General features: G+C 33.0%; 4 protein-coding genes across 6 annotated transcripts in view; 2 read left to right on the forward strand and 2 right to left on the reverse strand.

Annotated features, from left to right (window-relative positions):
- Window positions 1-11771, forward strand: part of LOC130444877 (succinate dehydrogenase assembly factor 3, mitochondrial) — a 31570-nt gene extending 19799 nt beyond the window's left edge. The window contains exons 1-3 of one of the 3 annotated variants that reach the window (XM_056780215.1): window positions 6435-7001; window positions 11197-11452; window positions 11534-11771. In XM_056780215.1, coding sequence (XP_056636193.1) covers window positions 11279-11452; window positions 11534-11719 — 360 coding nt within the window. In that variant the 5' untranslated portion in view covers window positions 6435-7001; window positions 11197-11278 and the 3' untranslated portion in view covers window positions 11720-11771. Of the gene's footprint in view, window positions 1-6434; window positions 7002-10926; window positions 11453-11533 lie in introns of those variants that run through there. The other 2 variants (XM_056780216.1, XM_056780214.1) reach the window with 2 other exon arrangements.
- Window positions 10177-13505, reverse strand: LOC130444876 (cathepsin B). The gene is made up of 6 exons (XM_056780213.1): window positions 13360-13505; window positions 13054-13297; window positions 12887-12984; window positions 11820-12020; window positions 10579-10843; window positions 10177-10524 (listed from the first exon to the last, which is right to left on the reverse strand). The coding sequence occupies exons 2-6, from the start codon at window positions 13295-13297 to the stop codon at window positions 10322-10324; spliced, it is 1011 nt and encodes a 336-aa protein (XP_056636191.1). The 5' UTR covers window positions 13360-13505; the 3' UTR covers window positions 10177-10321.
- Window positions 13506-13619: 114 nt separating this feature from the next.
- Window positions 13620-14453, forward strand: LOC130445069 (elongin-C). The gene is made up of 2 exons (XM_056780563.1): window positions 13620-13956; window positions 14056-14453. The coding sequence occupies exons 1-2, from the start codon at window positions 13742-13744 to the stop codon at window positions 14195-14197; spliced, it is 357 nt and encodes a 118-aa protein (XP_056636541.1). The 5' UTR covers window positions 13620-13741; the 3' UTR covers window positions 14198-14453.
- Window positions 14454-15162: 709 nt separating this feature from the next.
- LOC130445070 (RNA-binding protein 34) lies at window positions 15163-17244 on the reverse strand. The gene is made up of 5 exons (XM_056780564.1): window positions 16172-17244; window positions 15915-16057; window positions 15588-15829; window positions 15432-15524; window positions 15163-15320 (listed from the first exon to the last, which is right to left on the reverse strand). Exons 1-5 carry the CDS (start codon window positions 17062-17064, stop codon window positions 15249-15251), a joined length of 1443 nt encoding a protein of 480 aa, XP_056636542.1. The 5' UTR covers window positions 17065-17244; the 3' UTR covers window positions 15163-15248.
- Window positions 17245-17291: the final 47 nt, after the last annotated feature.

Raw genomic sequence — 17291 nt, forward strand, 5'->3', positions numbered from 1 at the left:
TAATTTTTGAAAAATGGGTCGTTTTATATACGGTAGTAGAAAAAATAATGTTCCTAACTAATGAGTAAAGTGTCTTTCCGCACTTGACCGCTTGCCCGAACTCCGGTCCGCGTCGTTCGGGACAACTGCAGTCGCGTGCGGGAAAGTATCACTTTCCGCACTTGTTAGGAAAATAAATTATTAGTCGATGCTTATAAACCAATATCTTGAACCTGTAATTGTTACAAAGAGAAATAATTACAAATTTGTTTGGGAACTAGAATGTAGTTATGATAAATTGCTTAATCTTCGACCTCAAAACACGCAAACATGGAACACCGTAGGAATCAGTAATCAGTTCAACTTATCACAGCGGTCAATGTCATCACTAACATACATAAACTAATAAAAGTCAGAGTGTACATGGATTGCCTAGTTATGTTGAAGTTGAAGTATGTTGAGTTCAGTTAAAGTAAAAGTGTACTTATGGCTGAACTGAAAGAGTTAATATTTATGGTTATGTTATGTAAATACTTACCAAATAAATTAATATTGGTAATAGTGCCAACAGATGTCAAGTAAATTTACATAGTTGAAAAATTGCAAAAATTTGTCCCAAGACTTCTATCTTATTTCAATGTAGAAGTGTACATAAAAAGTAAAAATCTACCAATCATAAAATCAATTCCACAATTACGTATAAATATTGCCTGTAGCAAAAACCAAATGCATCATTTTAACTACAACAGAGGTGGAATTAAATCCCAGTATCAAAAGTAACATTTAAAGGAATCAAAATTAAATCTTTATATTGAGCAACTAAGATTGTCCAAGCTACAAACCTTTCATCAGGAAGTTTCTAAATATATCATACAACTAGACATACAGAAGCTTAGAACCCTTTGGAGCTATAAATTAAGATCGAAGTGCATCTACTACAGAACAAGAGCTTGGATGTCAGGTTTTTATTGATGCCTTCCCATTAAGTCATACAAGGAAACGAAACTGCTGACAAACATGTAATGCAGATTATACTGAAGTGAAAGCCTACACCAAAATGAAACTTTTGATGTAGGCTTTAACGTTGGCAACGATCATGTCAACAATTAAGACTGATAGGAAAGGGAGGCTAAAGTTTTGCGTGTGAATAGATCTTAAATGTAAATTGAATGGTTTCCAAATGAACAAGAGTGTATTTTTCATACCAATAGCATATAACTGCATAACTGAATATATTTTCTAATTCTAATCGACTTTCCCCTTCAATTAAATCTGTTTTACACTATAATGTGCCTCCTCCCGTTGGTTTTGACATAGAGATACAAAAAATATTCACATTACCTTCATTATACGAAAATAACTGAACTTTTGCAGTGTTTCTTATTTTGGGATCTGCAGTGTTTCAAATTTTAAGAAACACCCGAATTTCACTACTCAGTTGTCAACTAGTTGGCTGACATAAATCAACAAAATGCATTGCCTTATAAATACAATACCTTTGTAATATTTTTTAACTTTTCTATGGGATAATGAGAACAAAAAATCATCTTCAAGTAAAAATATATTTTTAATTATCTATCTCACTCTTAAACCACAAGGAATACATAAAATTTTTATTAAATAAAGGTACAAATAAAATAAAATTTTAATATACTGAGGAAAACCACAATGAGTAACAAAATTATAGGTAATAGTAATAGGTGATATTAGTATCAAGTCGTATATGAGTCCATAGCAAAAGTTAAACCAGTATGCAGCAAGTTGTTTACAGAGTAGAAGGCACTTTCCAATAAATATTTCCTCAAATTATTGCGGAATGCGGTTAAAGATGATATCGATTTGATTTCAATTGGCAAGTGATTGTACATTTTTTTGCATTGTAAAATATTGAGCCGGTAACTAATTCTGAACATGGAGTAGGTAGGTGAAGGTCGTGCTCCGCGTTCCTAAGTGGATAACCGTGCAACGATCTTTCTGGAGAAACGTGCTTACGAATTAAGCAAACGGATTCAGAGATGAATAAAGAAGAAAGAGACAGAATTTTTAATCTTTCAAAGAAGTGTCTGCAGAGTGCCCTACTGTTTAGCCCTAGTAAATATCTAACAGCTCCCTTCTGTAGTTTGAACATTTGCTTGAATTGAGTCGCACCACACGTAACCCAGGAGACAAGGGCATATCGGAGATGTGACTCAATAAGGGCATAATAGACTGTTAAGGAGCTTAATTTTTTTAATAAGGCGGCAATATTTCCATTTCCATTTCAAGGATTCAAGTGCCCATAACAAGCCCTAAGAATCGGATTAGTCATTTAGAATCACGAAAATTCTAAGCAGCAAATTTCCTTCGAAATTCGTTCGGAAGGGGGGGTTACTGGTAATCTAAATTCAAAAAGTAAAGATACTAGACTTGTTGCTACATCAGCCATCTTGATTGAAAGGAAAACTTTAAATAAAACTTGGAACATAGTACTTAATCGGGAGAATGAAAATTCAATAACCAATACGGATGATTTTATTTCGGAAGATATGATTGAGATAATGTTGAAGATACAAATATGCCAGGATTGTGATAATGATGATATCAAACAGTAGGTCACTTGTGACAGTAATGATCAAGGCTTTCAGATTATGTTGGATGACGAAATCATAGAAAATATACTGCAGATAAATGAATAGCAGGAAATGCAAGAAGATGAAACTGAAGAAAATCTAGACGTGGAAAATGATGTAGGACCACTTCAGGCTATGGAAACAGCTTTCAAATAGTTTGAGAAACAAACTGTGAGTTTACTACAGTTGAAACGATTTCGTTTAATAGCAGCAATGAAGAGAAAATTTAGCTTACGTCAAATGCCAATTACCAAATTAAACTTATTATTAAATTATTATTTTTTTTCTATTTCAGTTTAACGTGCCTCGCCAGCGCTGGTCATTGGCACACAAAAACAATCATAAGTTAAATAGAGGACTGTGACAAAATCTATTACAATGCATAAATTAATTATATTTTCTTTTATAAGCTTGGTAGCTTTAAGAAACTCCACGAGTTTCCTCGTTTCCATCGGGCAGTTAAGTGTCTCCTTGAGGTTGGTTTTCATATCAAACTGTTGATATGCGATAGAATATTCTCTGCAGTCGGTGAGGATGTGTTTAACAGTCACAGGAACTTGACAACTTCGGCAGACAGGACGACTCTCTGACGACATGAAATAGCCATGAGTAAGTTTCGTGTGGTTGATGCGAAAGGCGAGTTTACATCGTGCGAGCTAACGGGTCAGTTGAGACGGCAAGTAACTGTATACCAGCTATTGTTAAGGCGAGTTTACACGGTGCGAGCTAACGGGTCAGTTGAGACGGCAAGTAACTGTATGCCAGCTATTGTTACCGTTTAAATGGATCCGCCGAGCTACTGTCTCTTCAAGGATGGGCAGCTACTGAATGCGAGTAATTGCAAGATTTTTTGATTTAACTGGCTACTTGCCTTCCCCCACGAGACATTAAGCCAGTAGCTCGCATCCTATTCGTTTAATTTGAATGGCGAGTACAGTACCTTGCTAGACAGTAGACGCGACGCGACGCGACGGCGCGCTCGCCGAACTTCTTAAAATGACGCAAGCTCACTGCCTCGCAGAATTTTGATACCGTACAGCTACTTAACTAGGTGTAAACGGGTGAGCAACTGCATATTTTGGTCCCCACTCGCCAAGTACAGCTACTGTTCACTGACCAGCCCAGCAACTGGTACTGTGTAAACTCCCCTTTACCGTTTAAATGGATCCGCCGAGCTACTGTCTCTTCAAGGATGGGCAGCTACTGAATGCGAGTAACTGCAAGATTTTTTGATTTAACTGGCTACTTGCCTTCCCCCACGAGACATTAAGCCAGTAGCTCGCATCCTATTAGTTTAATTTGAATGGCGAGTACAGTACCTTGCTAGACAGTAGACGCGACGCGACGGCGCGCTCGCCGAACTTCTTAAAATGGCGGAACGTTGGAGCAAGCTCACTGCCTCGCAGAATTTTGATACCGTACAGCTACTTAACTAGGTGTAAACGGGTGAGCAACTGCATATTTTGGTCCCCACTCGCCAAGTACAGCTACTGTTCACTGACCAGCCCAGCAACTGGCACTGTGTAAACTCCCCTGAAGTCTTCTTATTGTCACTGCTTCTCTCCTATTCCTGTAGTACTCTTGCTCAATATATTGCTCCAAGATTTTTTAATGAAGTGTTTGAATTTAATCTTCAGATGAGAGAGACTGTTATATCAAAAACAATAAGAGTTTGGTAGATGTCAAGAATATTTTGGACTATTGGATGGTTGGAAAATATGGTTGCGATTGACTGTATGGATGAAAGAGAGTCAGTACATATGGCGATATGTTTATGGGGAGGAGAAATATATTTGAAAGCTTGAAGGATACTCTATAAATCACCAGTGTAAACACTACACGTCGAGGGTAAGCGGAAAGAACTTATGAGCTCGTGATTTGTAGTGACTGCGCAACCCTCACCGGATTCAGCTTCGGAGGCATCCGTATAGAGAATTAGGTCGAAGGATTTTTTATGCAGAATTTTCAAGAATGCTTTCTCTACAAGGACGCTAGGAAATTCATGTTTATTGTAGATGGTTAGTGAGGTATCTACTATGAGAATATTTTTTATCCAAAGGGGAGAAGAAGGCAAAGAAAGTGGAAAGGTCAACGAGAGGTTGGTATTTTGGAGTAGAGGTGTGAGCAATTGAGGGATTGAATATACAGTTGTTCGTGAGTCGTTAGGTACGAAAGTGGTGGTAAGTAGTAAATGGACAGGATTAGAATGATTGGAAGATACTTTAGCAGCATATGACAGGAGTAGAGATTGTCGTCTTAAGAATAGTGGTGGCTCATTAACTTCAACATTGACCAAGACAAAGGCGAAGAGCGATGTTGTGTACAGAGTTCAATAAGTAAGTTTTAGACTTGGAAGCGGACATATAAATAAAACAACCATAGTCAAGCTTTGAGCGTATGAGAGCTCTATAAACTCTTAGCAGTATAGTTTCGTTGGAGCCCCATTGAAGGTGGCTAAGGGTTTTAATTATGTTCAGCCTCTTTAGGCAAATGCCTTTTACATCATGAATATGGTGATTCCAGTTGAGTCGAGAATCAAAAGTCATATCAAGGATTTTCACAATAGTTAGAGGGGAGTTATCAAAGAAAATTTGAGGTGAGTGAATAGATGTTCTTCGAGAGAATGGATTTGTTTCGGGAAAATGATAATCCTAGGTAGGAGGATCTCTCTTGTAGTAGATTTATTGCGTTTTGGAGCAGTTGGCATGTAGAGGGGATGTATTTACCATGGCAATAAATGATTAGGTCATCAGCGTATTGGACATATTTACGGGAGATGGGAAGTTGTCACAGCTCAGTTATTACGAGGATAAATAAAGTAGAGCTTAATACTGAACCGTGAGGGATGCCAGTATTTTGTGGATGAGGAAGGAAGAGCTTACCGTTTGCGGAAACCCTGAAAATTCTATCAGTTAGGAAATTATGGATGGATGATAATATGTTACCATGTAGATTGTATTGAGTAAGTTTATTATGTATTGGATATAGATTCAAAAGCGCCTTCAATGTCTAGAATAGTTGCAATGACGTCCTGATGGTTATTTAAACAGAGGAGATATTTGTTTGCAATCGTATGTCGATCGATTACGTCGAAAACCCGATTGTGCATCGGGAATAAGTTTGTATTTTTCAAGGAACCATAGGAGTCTTCTATTGATTATTTTTTCAAGGAGTTTGCAAGTAGTGCAAGTGAGGAAGATTGGACGGAAAGACTTAGTGGATGATGTGGATTTACCTGCTTTTTTAATTGGAATGATTATAGAGTTGCGCCATGCATCTGGGAACTGGTGAGTATTCCAAATAATGTTATAGATGTCAAGGAGCTTGGAGAGGGACGAGTCGCATAGTTTTTTGAGAAATATATACAGGACATCATCAGGACCGGCAGCAGAATTTTTGCAGGACGATAGCGCGAATTTTAGTTCATTTAAATTAATAGGAGCATTGACAGTCGCAATATGGAGAGGATTTAGCTGGAGTGTGGAGGAGGGCTGAATATGTGAGTTATGGAAATCGGATGCCGGATTATGGATGCTGAAATTTTCCTTAAAATGTTGTGCGAGTTTGTCAGAGATTTTTTGGCTGTCGGTGATAAGCATTTCGTTAGATAATAAAGAAGGAATTTTGATATTAGTTTTTTTGCCTTGGATTTGTGCAATTTTTTTCCAAACTTGACTGGGGTCTGTATTGTGGGTAAGGGATGAAGTATAACTTTGCCAAGCAGATTTCTTACTTTGCTTGACAATAAATTTAGCTTTAGCTTTAAGCTTTTTATGTACAATAAATTTTCTTTGTATTTTGTGACCTCTAAACATATTAAGAGCATGTTTTGATACACGTATGGCATTCGCACAATCCGGACTCCACCATGGAACAACCCTACATGCCGAGGAAAAGACCGTTTTACCAATGTGTGCCTCTGCAGCCGCAAGTATGCTCTTAGTGAACATATCTAGCGTATCGTTTATATTCGTAGAAATGATCATGATGCTTCGGAGAGAGAGGTAAACTCGGGCCAGTTTGCATTTTTTATTTGCCAGAAGCTTTTGGCAACAGTTTCTTTATTATATTTATTGGATATATTAATAGGAAAGTGGTCGCTATCATGTAGGTCATCGGAAACTTGCCAAGAAAGAGAAAGTGCAGTTTTAGGGTCACAGAAGCTGAGGTTAATAGCAGAAAAGGAACCTGAGGGGATGTTAAAGTGAGTTTTGGATCCAGTATTTAACAGACAGATACCAGTTGAATTTATGACTTTTTCTATTGTGTTGCCTCTTGTGCGAGTTCGGGTGGCGCCCCACATGTGCATTAAAGTCTCCAACAAGAATGTATAGTTGGGGAAACTGACGAATTAGGTCTGTTAATTCTTTTTCATCGAGGGGGTGATCCGGTGGAATTTATATACTGCAAATGGTAAGTTTATTGGGGCACAAAGTAGTGACAGCTACTACTTCAAGGTTTGTTTATAATGTCGCTGGATACAAATATTGAAGTACCGCCACTGGCTTTTATGCAGTTGGTACGGATGTAATGATATCCTTCAAAGTTTCTCAAATTGCGTTTATGATCAATTTTGAAGTTGGTTTCTTGGAGACAAAGGAAGTCAGGTTTGTGGGAGGAAATGATTTTCTGAATTCTTTCTAGTCGACGAGGATAAAATCCATCGCAGTTCCACTGTACCAGGGAGAATGTACTTGTTCAGAAGAAAGAAGAGAGAGTGTGTATTTACTGAGATAATGTCAAGGAGTCAGTGGTATTTCCATCATCAGTAATAAACATTTCGTGAGGAGTTTTTTGCTCGGGGTGAAGTTTAAATTTAATTTTATTGATTAGACGTGTAATACGGTTTTTTATATTAGGATAAATTAGAGACAAATCCTTCAGAAGAAGGGTTGTGTCTATTGAAGCCGATTGAAGTCGAATTATATCAATCATTATATATTTGGGTGAGTTTGCATTTACTTTTGTCAGATATTTTCGATTCACATCCATTGAAACCGATTGTCACTTTGTGCTGATTAAAAATTTTTGAAGTCTATTTTCGCCTTAGAAATTTTCAATCAACACAAAGTGACAATCGATCTCAATTGGATATAATGGATGTAAATCTACAATATCCGGAATATCTGGAAAAAAAGTGGGAAAAAAATGTGTGTGTATGCGCATGCATTCTCTATCCACTCAATCACATCCTCCTTTTATATTCCATTGTTTTCAAACGAACATTCTATGTTTGTATTAAGATATTATATTCCTATCATAAATGTTAAATTCTTTGTGGTTCTAAAAATAACCGTTCTACTTATTTATGAAGGAAATAAGAAACAAATGTTTGTTTCGTCGAAACAAATTTTTTTAATTTTCGGTTTAATAATTATAATTATGAATCATTAAATCATTAAGGGGGGAAAAGTGAAGAAAAGTCGTGAAAAATGGATTTCACGAAAACCGTTGCTCAAATTCGAAGCTGATGTGATTTTCGGAATCTCCATGAGAAAAAACATGACACCACGTGTTTTGTTCGATACTTTCCTTTTTCTGATGTGATTAGATAGCTGATTTTAAAAATTTCAAATTTGCTTATAATTGATTTAGTCTCACCCTTAATGAGAGGCAACCAATCATACACAATGTTTAGAACTGGTTGTTGAACACGAAAAAGACTATTAATAATTTCCGGTATCGCGGCAGGCGGCGACAAAATCGAGAAATCATAGAATAAGTAAAAAGATTGAGATTTCATTTCAAAAAATTTTATTTTATCTATGCGTGTCGTATAACGGGTTGCGGATGACAGGCGCTACAAAAGCACGTGCGTCCTCTGTACCAGAATGTCCGAACCACATTTTAAATTCCACACAGTTCTCACCATAGAGAGGAAAGTTTGTGTCTTGTCGGGCAGATGGCGGTAGGTGAATCAAGAAGAGAAAATTAGATTTTCACGAAAACCGTTACTCAAATTCGAAAACTGATGCGATTTTAGGAACTTCCGTGAGAAAATACATGATACCACATGTTTTTTCGATACTTTCTAAGTATGCCATTTTTTCAAATTTTCAAAGGTTAGGTTGATTATAAAATGACAATGACAATGAAAAATTTTTTGTCTCAGATTTTGCTCGAATTTTGCACGGGGGGTATTTTGGTATGAGGATCCCGGAAAAGCTATCAGTTCCCTCGAGAAAAAATCATTAAGCCAGGAAAAGTGAAGAAAATTCATGAAAATTGGATTTTCACAAAAACCATTGCTTCCCCTTCCACTATATAGGTATCCATCTTTCAAATTTTTTGCAGATGACTGAATAATTTATAAAAAAATTCTGACTCAAAAAGCGAAACGACAACTACATCCAAAAAATCATAACTCACAATTCACAATTTTGCAGTAAACTTTGACTTAAATATAATTTAGTATTTTTTATTTGCATTTTGAACATTTTTGGAATATATTAGGTAGGGATTTTTAAAAAATACATAATTCGGATAAATTTATCTTCGAGAGCAGGCAACCAACCATACACCTCATTATCGAACTAGTTGCCCCGAATTACCTAAATAATTATAATTGCTAGATTTTGAACGATTTCATACTCGTTGTTACTATTAAACGCATATAAAATATATATTGAAATAAAAGTTTACATATTACATTATTATTATAGGAACAATTCCGACTGACTGATCAGATGGATAAATTTATTTAAAATTTTTTACCTCATCCTTAAGAGCAGGCGTACACCGTAGTGTAGAATTGGTTGCCGATTTACACGAACATCTAAATAATTATAATGTACTTTAATAATTATTCTATTTTATACTGGTTATTATTGATATTAGAAGTTGATAAAATATATTGAAATGATGATTTAGGCTGATTGACAATTTCGAAAATAACGATTAAAAGTAGGTAGTAAAAGTAGAAAATTTCAGTTTTGCCCTCAAAAAAAAAGAAGAATAATTAAGGGACAACGAAATTAATACAGAATATAATAATAAAAATGTCTTGTGTTAAATATTACAGATCCAGGCAAGGGGCGTTGATTGAAGACATTATTAGAATACGTAAAAACAATAAAGAAAAAATCTAAATACATAAGGAGGCATATAATGGTAGTTAATAACTAAATATTTCAATATTTTTCCGATTTTCAATTAGGATGATGTATGTAGGTATATTTTGGTTTGTCGCATACACTGCGACCCAAACAATTTATTGTATCCCCCTTTCTCTCAGTTCCATTAATGTCACACCTTTTAAAAAATCCACAATGTGGGATGACTTTTCGAGATAATGTGGATAGAGGTTGCAACAAAATATGGCAAATCTAGCGTTTAAATGTGTCCGTTGAATCGGAGAATCTCTCTTGAATTTGGTTTTAATCTTTACAAAAAGAAAGGAATCAATCGAAAATTGAAGCAGCACAATATATATATATATATATATATATATATATATATATATATATATATATATATATATATATATATATTATATATATATATATATATATATATATATATATATATTATATATATATATATATATATATATATTATATATATATTATATATATATATATATATATATATATATATATATATATATATATATATATATATATATATATAATGAGATATTTACTAATATCAAAGATCTACAAAAATTAAAAACACAAGATACATTTGAAAAATGAAAACTATACAGATTAATTTATATAGTTTTAATAAAAATATTATTTGGGTAGTCCGGCGACGATACCATCTTCGATTCCGCAATGATCCTTTCCTCGTAGAATTTTAAAAGTACCACGGTCTCCCCAATCGGAATTCCAAGAATTCGCTACCAACCAATAAGGAGTATTTCTTTCGACTCCCCAGCCAATAATACGAATAGCATGACCTCCCAAAAATGGGCCTGTCGTGTGCTGATAAACTCCTACGAAATTGTCGTCGTAATTCTGAGGAAATCTATTTTATACCGAATACTCACCACTTTTATAATTAACGAAATCGGCGTAAACACTGAATGCTCCTTCTACGGGTCCATTCTTTAAAATTTCAGTTTGGATTTGCTTTTCGTCACTGGATATGGAATAAGCGGAGGCACCGAAATGTTTATCTTTGTTATAATTGATTTTGTACGATCCTTCACATTTCTGTACACACCTCGGCGTTTTGCCTTCAGAAGCATCACAAGCCGGTCGTGATCCGTTAACGTGATGTTCACATGGAGCTATTTCGTATGGTCTGCATCCCTAAAAATCATTTCATCACCCAATCATCAACATTTGGTAATTTAATTTTTATCGCAATATTAATTTTGAAATATTAATGACTTGCATTGTACAAAAGTGTGATTAATTTCCAGGGAATAAATAATATTTGGCGCACACTTTATCATATATATACATATTGCCTACCTTCCATAATCTAATCAAAAAAGTTTGTGCCTTTATGTTATACGGAAACACCGAATGTAATTCTTATATTACACCGGAGCAAAATTTCAACAATCTCCTCTACACCATAGAATTATACCAATAACTACTCTATTTGACAACCGAAGTTAACTGTCATCACATAACCTAAACAATGTTTTATTATGTAGATACATAGGGAAGAGAATTTGAAGAATATTATGTAAAGTTGGAATGTAAATTATTCGTCGAAAATAAAATTTCTCTAAAGGCATGACTTATACGCACGTCCAACGAGTAAGAATTTTATATAAAACTATATTGAAATTACACAGAAGTTTACCAAATGAATTGCAAATTATCGGCACTAACTATGCTAGAGAAGAATTCAAAAGACACAAACGATGCAGTCGGAACGAGGCAAACATTTTTATGAACGAATGGACGGTATGTAAAATTTTTCATCAATTTTAATGCATTAAAAATCAATACTAGTTTTGAAACGATTAAAAGTTGTTACAATTTTAGAATTATGCAATAACTTTGGCTAAACAGTTAGGTCTGAGAGGTCCTCAAACAGGCTCCAAAAAAATCGGTTCTGCTCTGGCTCCATCGGCGCTAGATCAATTACGTGATGATCAGATTATACAATTGTACGAATTGAAGGAGGAATCTTCGAGAGCCAAAAATACGGAAGGAACTGTTGAGACATAATCAAGAAAAATAAATACAATACTGTAGAAACGGAAATAAATTATTAATCGATTATTAATATTTTTTTTCTACTGCATTGCAGATACCAGTCTCTACTTACTTGCTTAGTACCGTATTGCCCACCCGAGACCAAACCTTTCCTGACCCAATAGTGCCACGCTGAACCAGGAAAACCACCATTACAGCCCATTCCACATGTATAGCAACAAGATACTAAGTCATCTGCAGAAAAGTGGAAATTAACGGTACCGTTCGAATGAATACATACTCTATCAGACATTGCTTCTACCGCTCCAAATGCCTAAATTGAAAAAGTAAATAAATATAAAGATCCAATGATTTTCAGGTTACAAGACAAAACAGTCTTTAAATCCTATATGTGAGAATCCTTATAAGGAAAATTATAAATTGCTCTATGTTATAGAGCTTTAAAATATGGTACAATTCTCTCTAAATGATCAATTTTTTTAGAAATTTCTCATTTAATCAAATCTAAATCAAATTAGAATTTAACAAGTCAGAGAAATTGTTAACAGATTAATTGGAAGTTGGTTAAATACAAAATTTCATCAATAATAAGCTGAATTTTTTCGTTTCTTTTTAAATTTAATTATAAACTGGTAATTTAAATGGAATTAAATGGAAAAATATATTTTACATTACATATTTATTACGATTTATATTGTAGTGACAAAAAAAAACAAATAAAGTTTGGTCATTTATAGAGATATTGTTTTGAAGAAGCCGAATTTTTGAACTTTGACTAACAATCAAGAATTGAAACATTTTTGGAGTTTAATTTGAAAAAGTCAGTGACATAAATTATCAAAGTTTTCAATTTTGCTGATTATTCAAACAAAAATAATCTGCGTATTTATTTAAAAGTAATGAAACACTTTATCTTTATAGGCAGTGAAGTAAACAACACATGTTTAATCTTTTGTTGCTGTTTCATTGTTGATAACAAACAGTTAACAACTTGGTAATTGTTACTCATCCTTTTATCAAATTATTTAAAAAATTAATTTGAAACGACTATAAATCTCGATGAATATGATAAAGAAACTTAAATAGTTCGATCTCTAATAACTTTAATGATTTCGAACTATTTTATCCTAAATGAAAGAGTAGAGTTGAATTTCAAACAAAATGCGAAAATACAATTACCCAACAAGAACCGCACGACCCTTGATCTCTTATCTCTTGAATAGTTGGGCAATGAGGCCATTGAAGGCGAGCGTCAAACTGTGAGGGTATCTCAATATCTATAAACAAATAATATTGAATAACGATGGAAACATTTGCGAATCAAATTAATATGAGCATTAGCTAACCTTCCAAATTGTGTACCTTCACTGCAGGCATATAATTTTTGTAATTAGGTAGAACACCCATTAGTTTGGTAATATAGGACATTGGAATGTCTCTAGCGAAATTTCTACCGGCTGTCCATGTTGATTGGGCTTCGTTAATCGAATTGATGAATTTGTCCGATAACGGATGCATGTCCTCTTCGAAAACTGGTAGCATTATCGCAGATGCTATCTGCGGAACCGCCAGAAATAGTATAAATAACATCTGTAAACATGTTTTACATTAACAATAATAGTAAAATTATTCGAGTAAATGCATCTACTTACATTTCTATTACCAAAAATTGACTGGTAATATTCACTTAATTCTTATCAACTATAACAAAGCTTATAGCGATGAACGTTTGATTTTTAAACAGTTAACCTTGACCAACAATTTATATACTTACTACTTAATCAAAACAAATGGTTTTAGTATTACTCCGAATAATGTGTACACGATGTTTACTCCTTCAAACTACGTTATTAATTTTTATTTTTCGAACGCGTCTTCGAAAATATTTGACTTTTGAAATGACAGATCAATTTTAGGTTAGATTTTGGCGTCGACATCTGTCGTCAAATTTCCAACTTCGATATCTGCAAATTTTCAATTTCTTTCACTTGATTCCAAAAAGAAATTATCAATTAATTAACAATTATAAAAAAAATGACAGACCCAGCAACAGAAGTAAATCAAGAAAGAGTCTACGGAGGATGCGAAGGACCCGATGCTATGTACGTAAAATTAATTTCATCAGATGGCCATGAATTTATAGTTAAAAGAGAACATGCCCTTACTTCTGGTACAATTAAAGCAATGTTGAGCGGTCCAGGACAATTCGCCGAAAACGAAGCTAACGAAGTTAATTTTAGAGAGATTCCGTAAGTCTTACAATCTTTCCCAATAGTTTGACCTATATCTCCTATTTCACTTCCTTTTTTTTATTGAATAAACAGCTTCAATGGCTAATTTTATTTCAGGTCTCATGTACTTCAAAAAGTCTGTATGTACTTCACATATAAAGTTCGTTACACCAACAGTTCCACTGAGATACCAGAATTCCCAATAGCTCCTGAGATTGCTCTCGAATTACTTATGGCTGCTAACTTTTTAGACTGTTGAATTTATTTATTTGTAAAAAATAATATCGGGAATTCATAACTCTCAATGATATAAGGATATATTTACTGATGATTATAGGTTATAACATCTTTTCAATTATTTATCTAATTTCTACAATTAAAATGAAAAAATTTTGGTTAGGTTAGTATAATATAATATTTGGTTTTATTATTTCTTGGTTATGATTAACTGAATTCATATTGTATCTTGAAAGTGTACTTTTAAATTTAATAAATTTCCATCAAAAAATCTCAAATTGGTTTTGTTTTCTAAGTAAAAGGAGAGTATAATTTTTTTTCTAATTGTCGTCAAACTAAATAGTAAATGATCATATCTTTTATTAGTAGAATAACATATTTCAACTATTACCTAAATATATAGTTAATATGTATTAACAATTACGAAAATAGTGTTTTGAAAATATTTCCATCAATAAATGAAACACTAGAGTATCATATTATTTTTCTGAATAAACTCACTCCAGGTCAACTAACTGCCATTATAATCACTACATTGAAAACGAGATCCTCTGCAGTGTATTTCTGTTTATTCGTGATTAATTCTAAATGGATTTTCACCAATAAATTGAGTGATTTATGAGATTTTTGTGAATCAATTGAAATTTGGCAATAACAAAGTAAAATTGTTCCTCTTTTATACACTTAAAAACAGTTTTTCTTATCAATTTTTTTATAATATTTTATAATAATAATCTTTAACTGAGACACTATAATTTAAATGTTTATCAAAAGGTTCAAATTTGAAATATCTGAATTTATTTCTACTTTCTCTAGAAACTAAATTTATTATTATAAACACTTAAAACAACTAAAAATACAGAAAATTTGGGACAGACATTTATAATTAAGTCATCCCTATAGAATATATTTTTTTTTGTGTAAGGAGCATTGAAACTGTTACAATTTGTTTTGAATTACCACAGGGACCAAATTAAACTGAGTTACTATAGTATTATCATATATTAAAAAAAAAACGATTTATTAACAAATAAAACACGTCAATAAGAAATATACCTTTTAATATACCAAAATCATTTAGAATTTGGAGCAATTTTCTTCACCTTTAGCTTCTTCTTTAAATCTCCTTTATTCACTTTAAATTTCTGCAATCAGAAAATAAAATATTGTGGATTGATAAATTATATGGCTCTAATTTAATTTTTAGTCTATGCTAGATGAAATATAAACAAGAGTAAACATCAATGGATACTCACCTTATTTTTATTATTTAATCTAATACCTTGGAAATTACTGCCCGTATCATCACCACTTTTCTTTTTTCGCATATCCATACGCCTTGTGGCATTCTGGAAATTGAAAATAAACATTAATTAACAACATAATTAAATCGACATTATTATTTTACTTACAGACTGATTCTCTTTCTTTTTATTTTTCTTTGCGGTATTTACACTTGACAGTTTAATTCTCAATTCCCGATCACCAAGTTTCACATTTTCCAATTCGAGAGCTAATTGTACAGCATCGGCATCTTTGAAATTGACATAGCCAAATCCTTTTCCCATACCGGTACGAGAGTCTCTGACAATTCTAACAGATTCTATCAAACCACAAGGTTCAAATAATTTCCATAACTGCTCTTCTTCAGCTCCTTAGAACCCAAAGGAATAATAAATATAATTAATACTTATTTAATATTCAAAAATATGTATGACATTATAAAAAACAACACTTACGGAAATTCAAATTTCCAACAAATATTGCCTTGCACTCATCATTTTTTGTAGTAGAACCACACCAACGAACACACAAATGGTGTTCTTTGAAAACATTACCATTTTCTTGAACTGCACTTTGAGCATCTTCTTGTTTAACAAATCTGTAAAAAATAAAATTTAAGATGAATTAGTTACCTATGTTGAATCTGTTAACTAATAAATTTAGATAGCATTTGAAATAATATAGTATATCTGATTTGGAAATTAAATATTACCTGATAAAACAAAAGATACTCTTTCTATCGGGATGAAATTCTTTTTTGATGGCAGCCACTTTTTTGGGTATTTTTGGATCAGAAACGGGTATACCTCTAAACCTTAATGTCTCGATTGGTCCATATTTTTTAAAAACACTTTTGATATTTTTCTTTTTACAATCTATAGGAACATTTCCTACATATACTGTTCTCAGCAATTCTTCTGGATCTGGGGTTATTTTAACTTTTTTTTCAACCTGTTTCCCATCACTTACAATTTGATCTCCATTTTCTTGTTCTGCATCACTATCAACTATACTATTTGCAACACTGTTTGTTGATAATTTATCTTTCTTTGCCTTCTTTATTTTCAGATTACGTTCTAAACTACCTTTTCCATTTACTTGTTCTTCTTCTTCGCCATTATCTGATCCATTTAAATGGCTGCTAGTTGATAATTTTGTTTTCTTTACCCTATTTTTTTTTGGACTTGGTTCTGTAGTATCCTCTTCATTAAATTGTTCTTTTTCACTATCAAAAGTATCATTTGATACTTTTCGTTTTTTATCTTTTTTTATATTGGAAATGATTGATGAAATATTCTCTACATTCTCTCCTTGTTGACAATCACTCATACCATTTTTTTCTTTGCGTTTTTTGTTCCTCTTTGTTTTCAAAATAGGTTCCGAGCTACTCACTTTATCATCGTGTTCATTTATATTATTTTTACTAGTTGATAAGCATTTTTTCTTTTGATTAGCGTCTCCCTCGTTTACTTGTTTGATATCCAACTTTTTACCCTTACCTTGTTTCTTTTCGTTTAGTTTGACTGAAATTTTCTTGACTTTAATTTTATCACCAGTGTCGTTGCCCGTTATTAAAGCAGCTATACTTCCTACAGTATAATCCATCACAAAATAAATATTTTGACCCACGTTTTTAAGTTTACACGAGAGAAAATATAAACAGAGGTTAAGTTTTTGAACTATGCACTTCTTCTTTTTTCTTCAATATTAAATTCTTTTTTTTACTCCCCTATAAAGTCTTCTTTTTTATTTATAATATAGTCCTTTTTTATACATTACATAGTCTTCTTTTTTATACATAATATAGTCTTCTTTTTTGATATTATGTTCTT

This window comes from Diorhabda sublineata, chromosome 6 (genome assembly GCF_026230105.1).
Source record: "Diorhabda sublineata isolate icDioSubl1.1 chromosome 6, icDioSubl1.1, whole genome shotgun sequence".
In the NCBI taxonomy this organism is placed as follows: domain Eukaryota; kingdom Metazoa; phylum Arthropoda; class Insecta; order Coleoptera; family Chrysomelidae; genus Diorhabda; species Diorhabda sublineata.

Bases quoted from the DNA above. Each gene is read 5' to 3' on its own strand.
- LOC130445070 (XM_056780564.1), bottom strand. From the start codon at position 17,064: ATGGATTATACTGTAGGAAGTATAGCTGCTTTAATAACGGGCAACGAC. The intron at 16,058-16,171 runs GTAATATTTAAT...TATTTTTTACAG, and splicing joins AGTATCTTTTGTTTTATCAG to ATTTGTTAAACAAGAAGATG. The intron at 15,321-15,431 runs GTGAGTATCCAT...TTCTGATTGCAG, and splicing joins GATTAAATAATAAAAATAAG to AAATTTAAAGTGAATAAAGG.
- LOC130444876 (XM_056780213.1), bottom strand. From the start codon at position 13,297: ATGTTATTTATACTATTTCTGGCGGTTCCGCAGATAGCATCTGCGATA. The intron at 12,021-12,886 runs GTAATTGTATTT...TTTTCAATTTAG, and splicing joins GGTCGTGCGGTTCTTGTTGG to GCATTTGGAGCGGTAGAAGC. The intron at 10,525-10,578 runs GTGAGTATTCGG...ACAATTTCGTAG, and splicing joins TTTCGTTAATTATAAAAGTG to GAGTTTATCAGCACACGACA.
- LOC130445069 (XM_056780563.1), top strand. From the start codon at position 13,742: ATGACAGACCCAGCAACAGAAGTAAATCAAGAAAGAGTCTACGGAGGA. The intron at 13,957-14,055 runs GTAAGTCTTACA...ATTTTATTTCAG, and splicing joins GTTAATTTTAGAGAGATTCC to GTCTCATGTACTTCAAAAAG.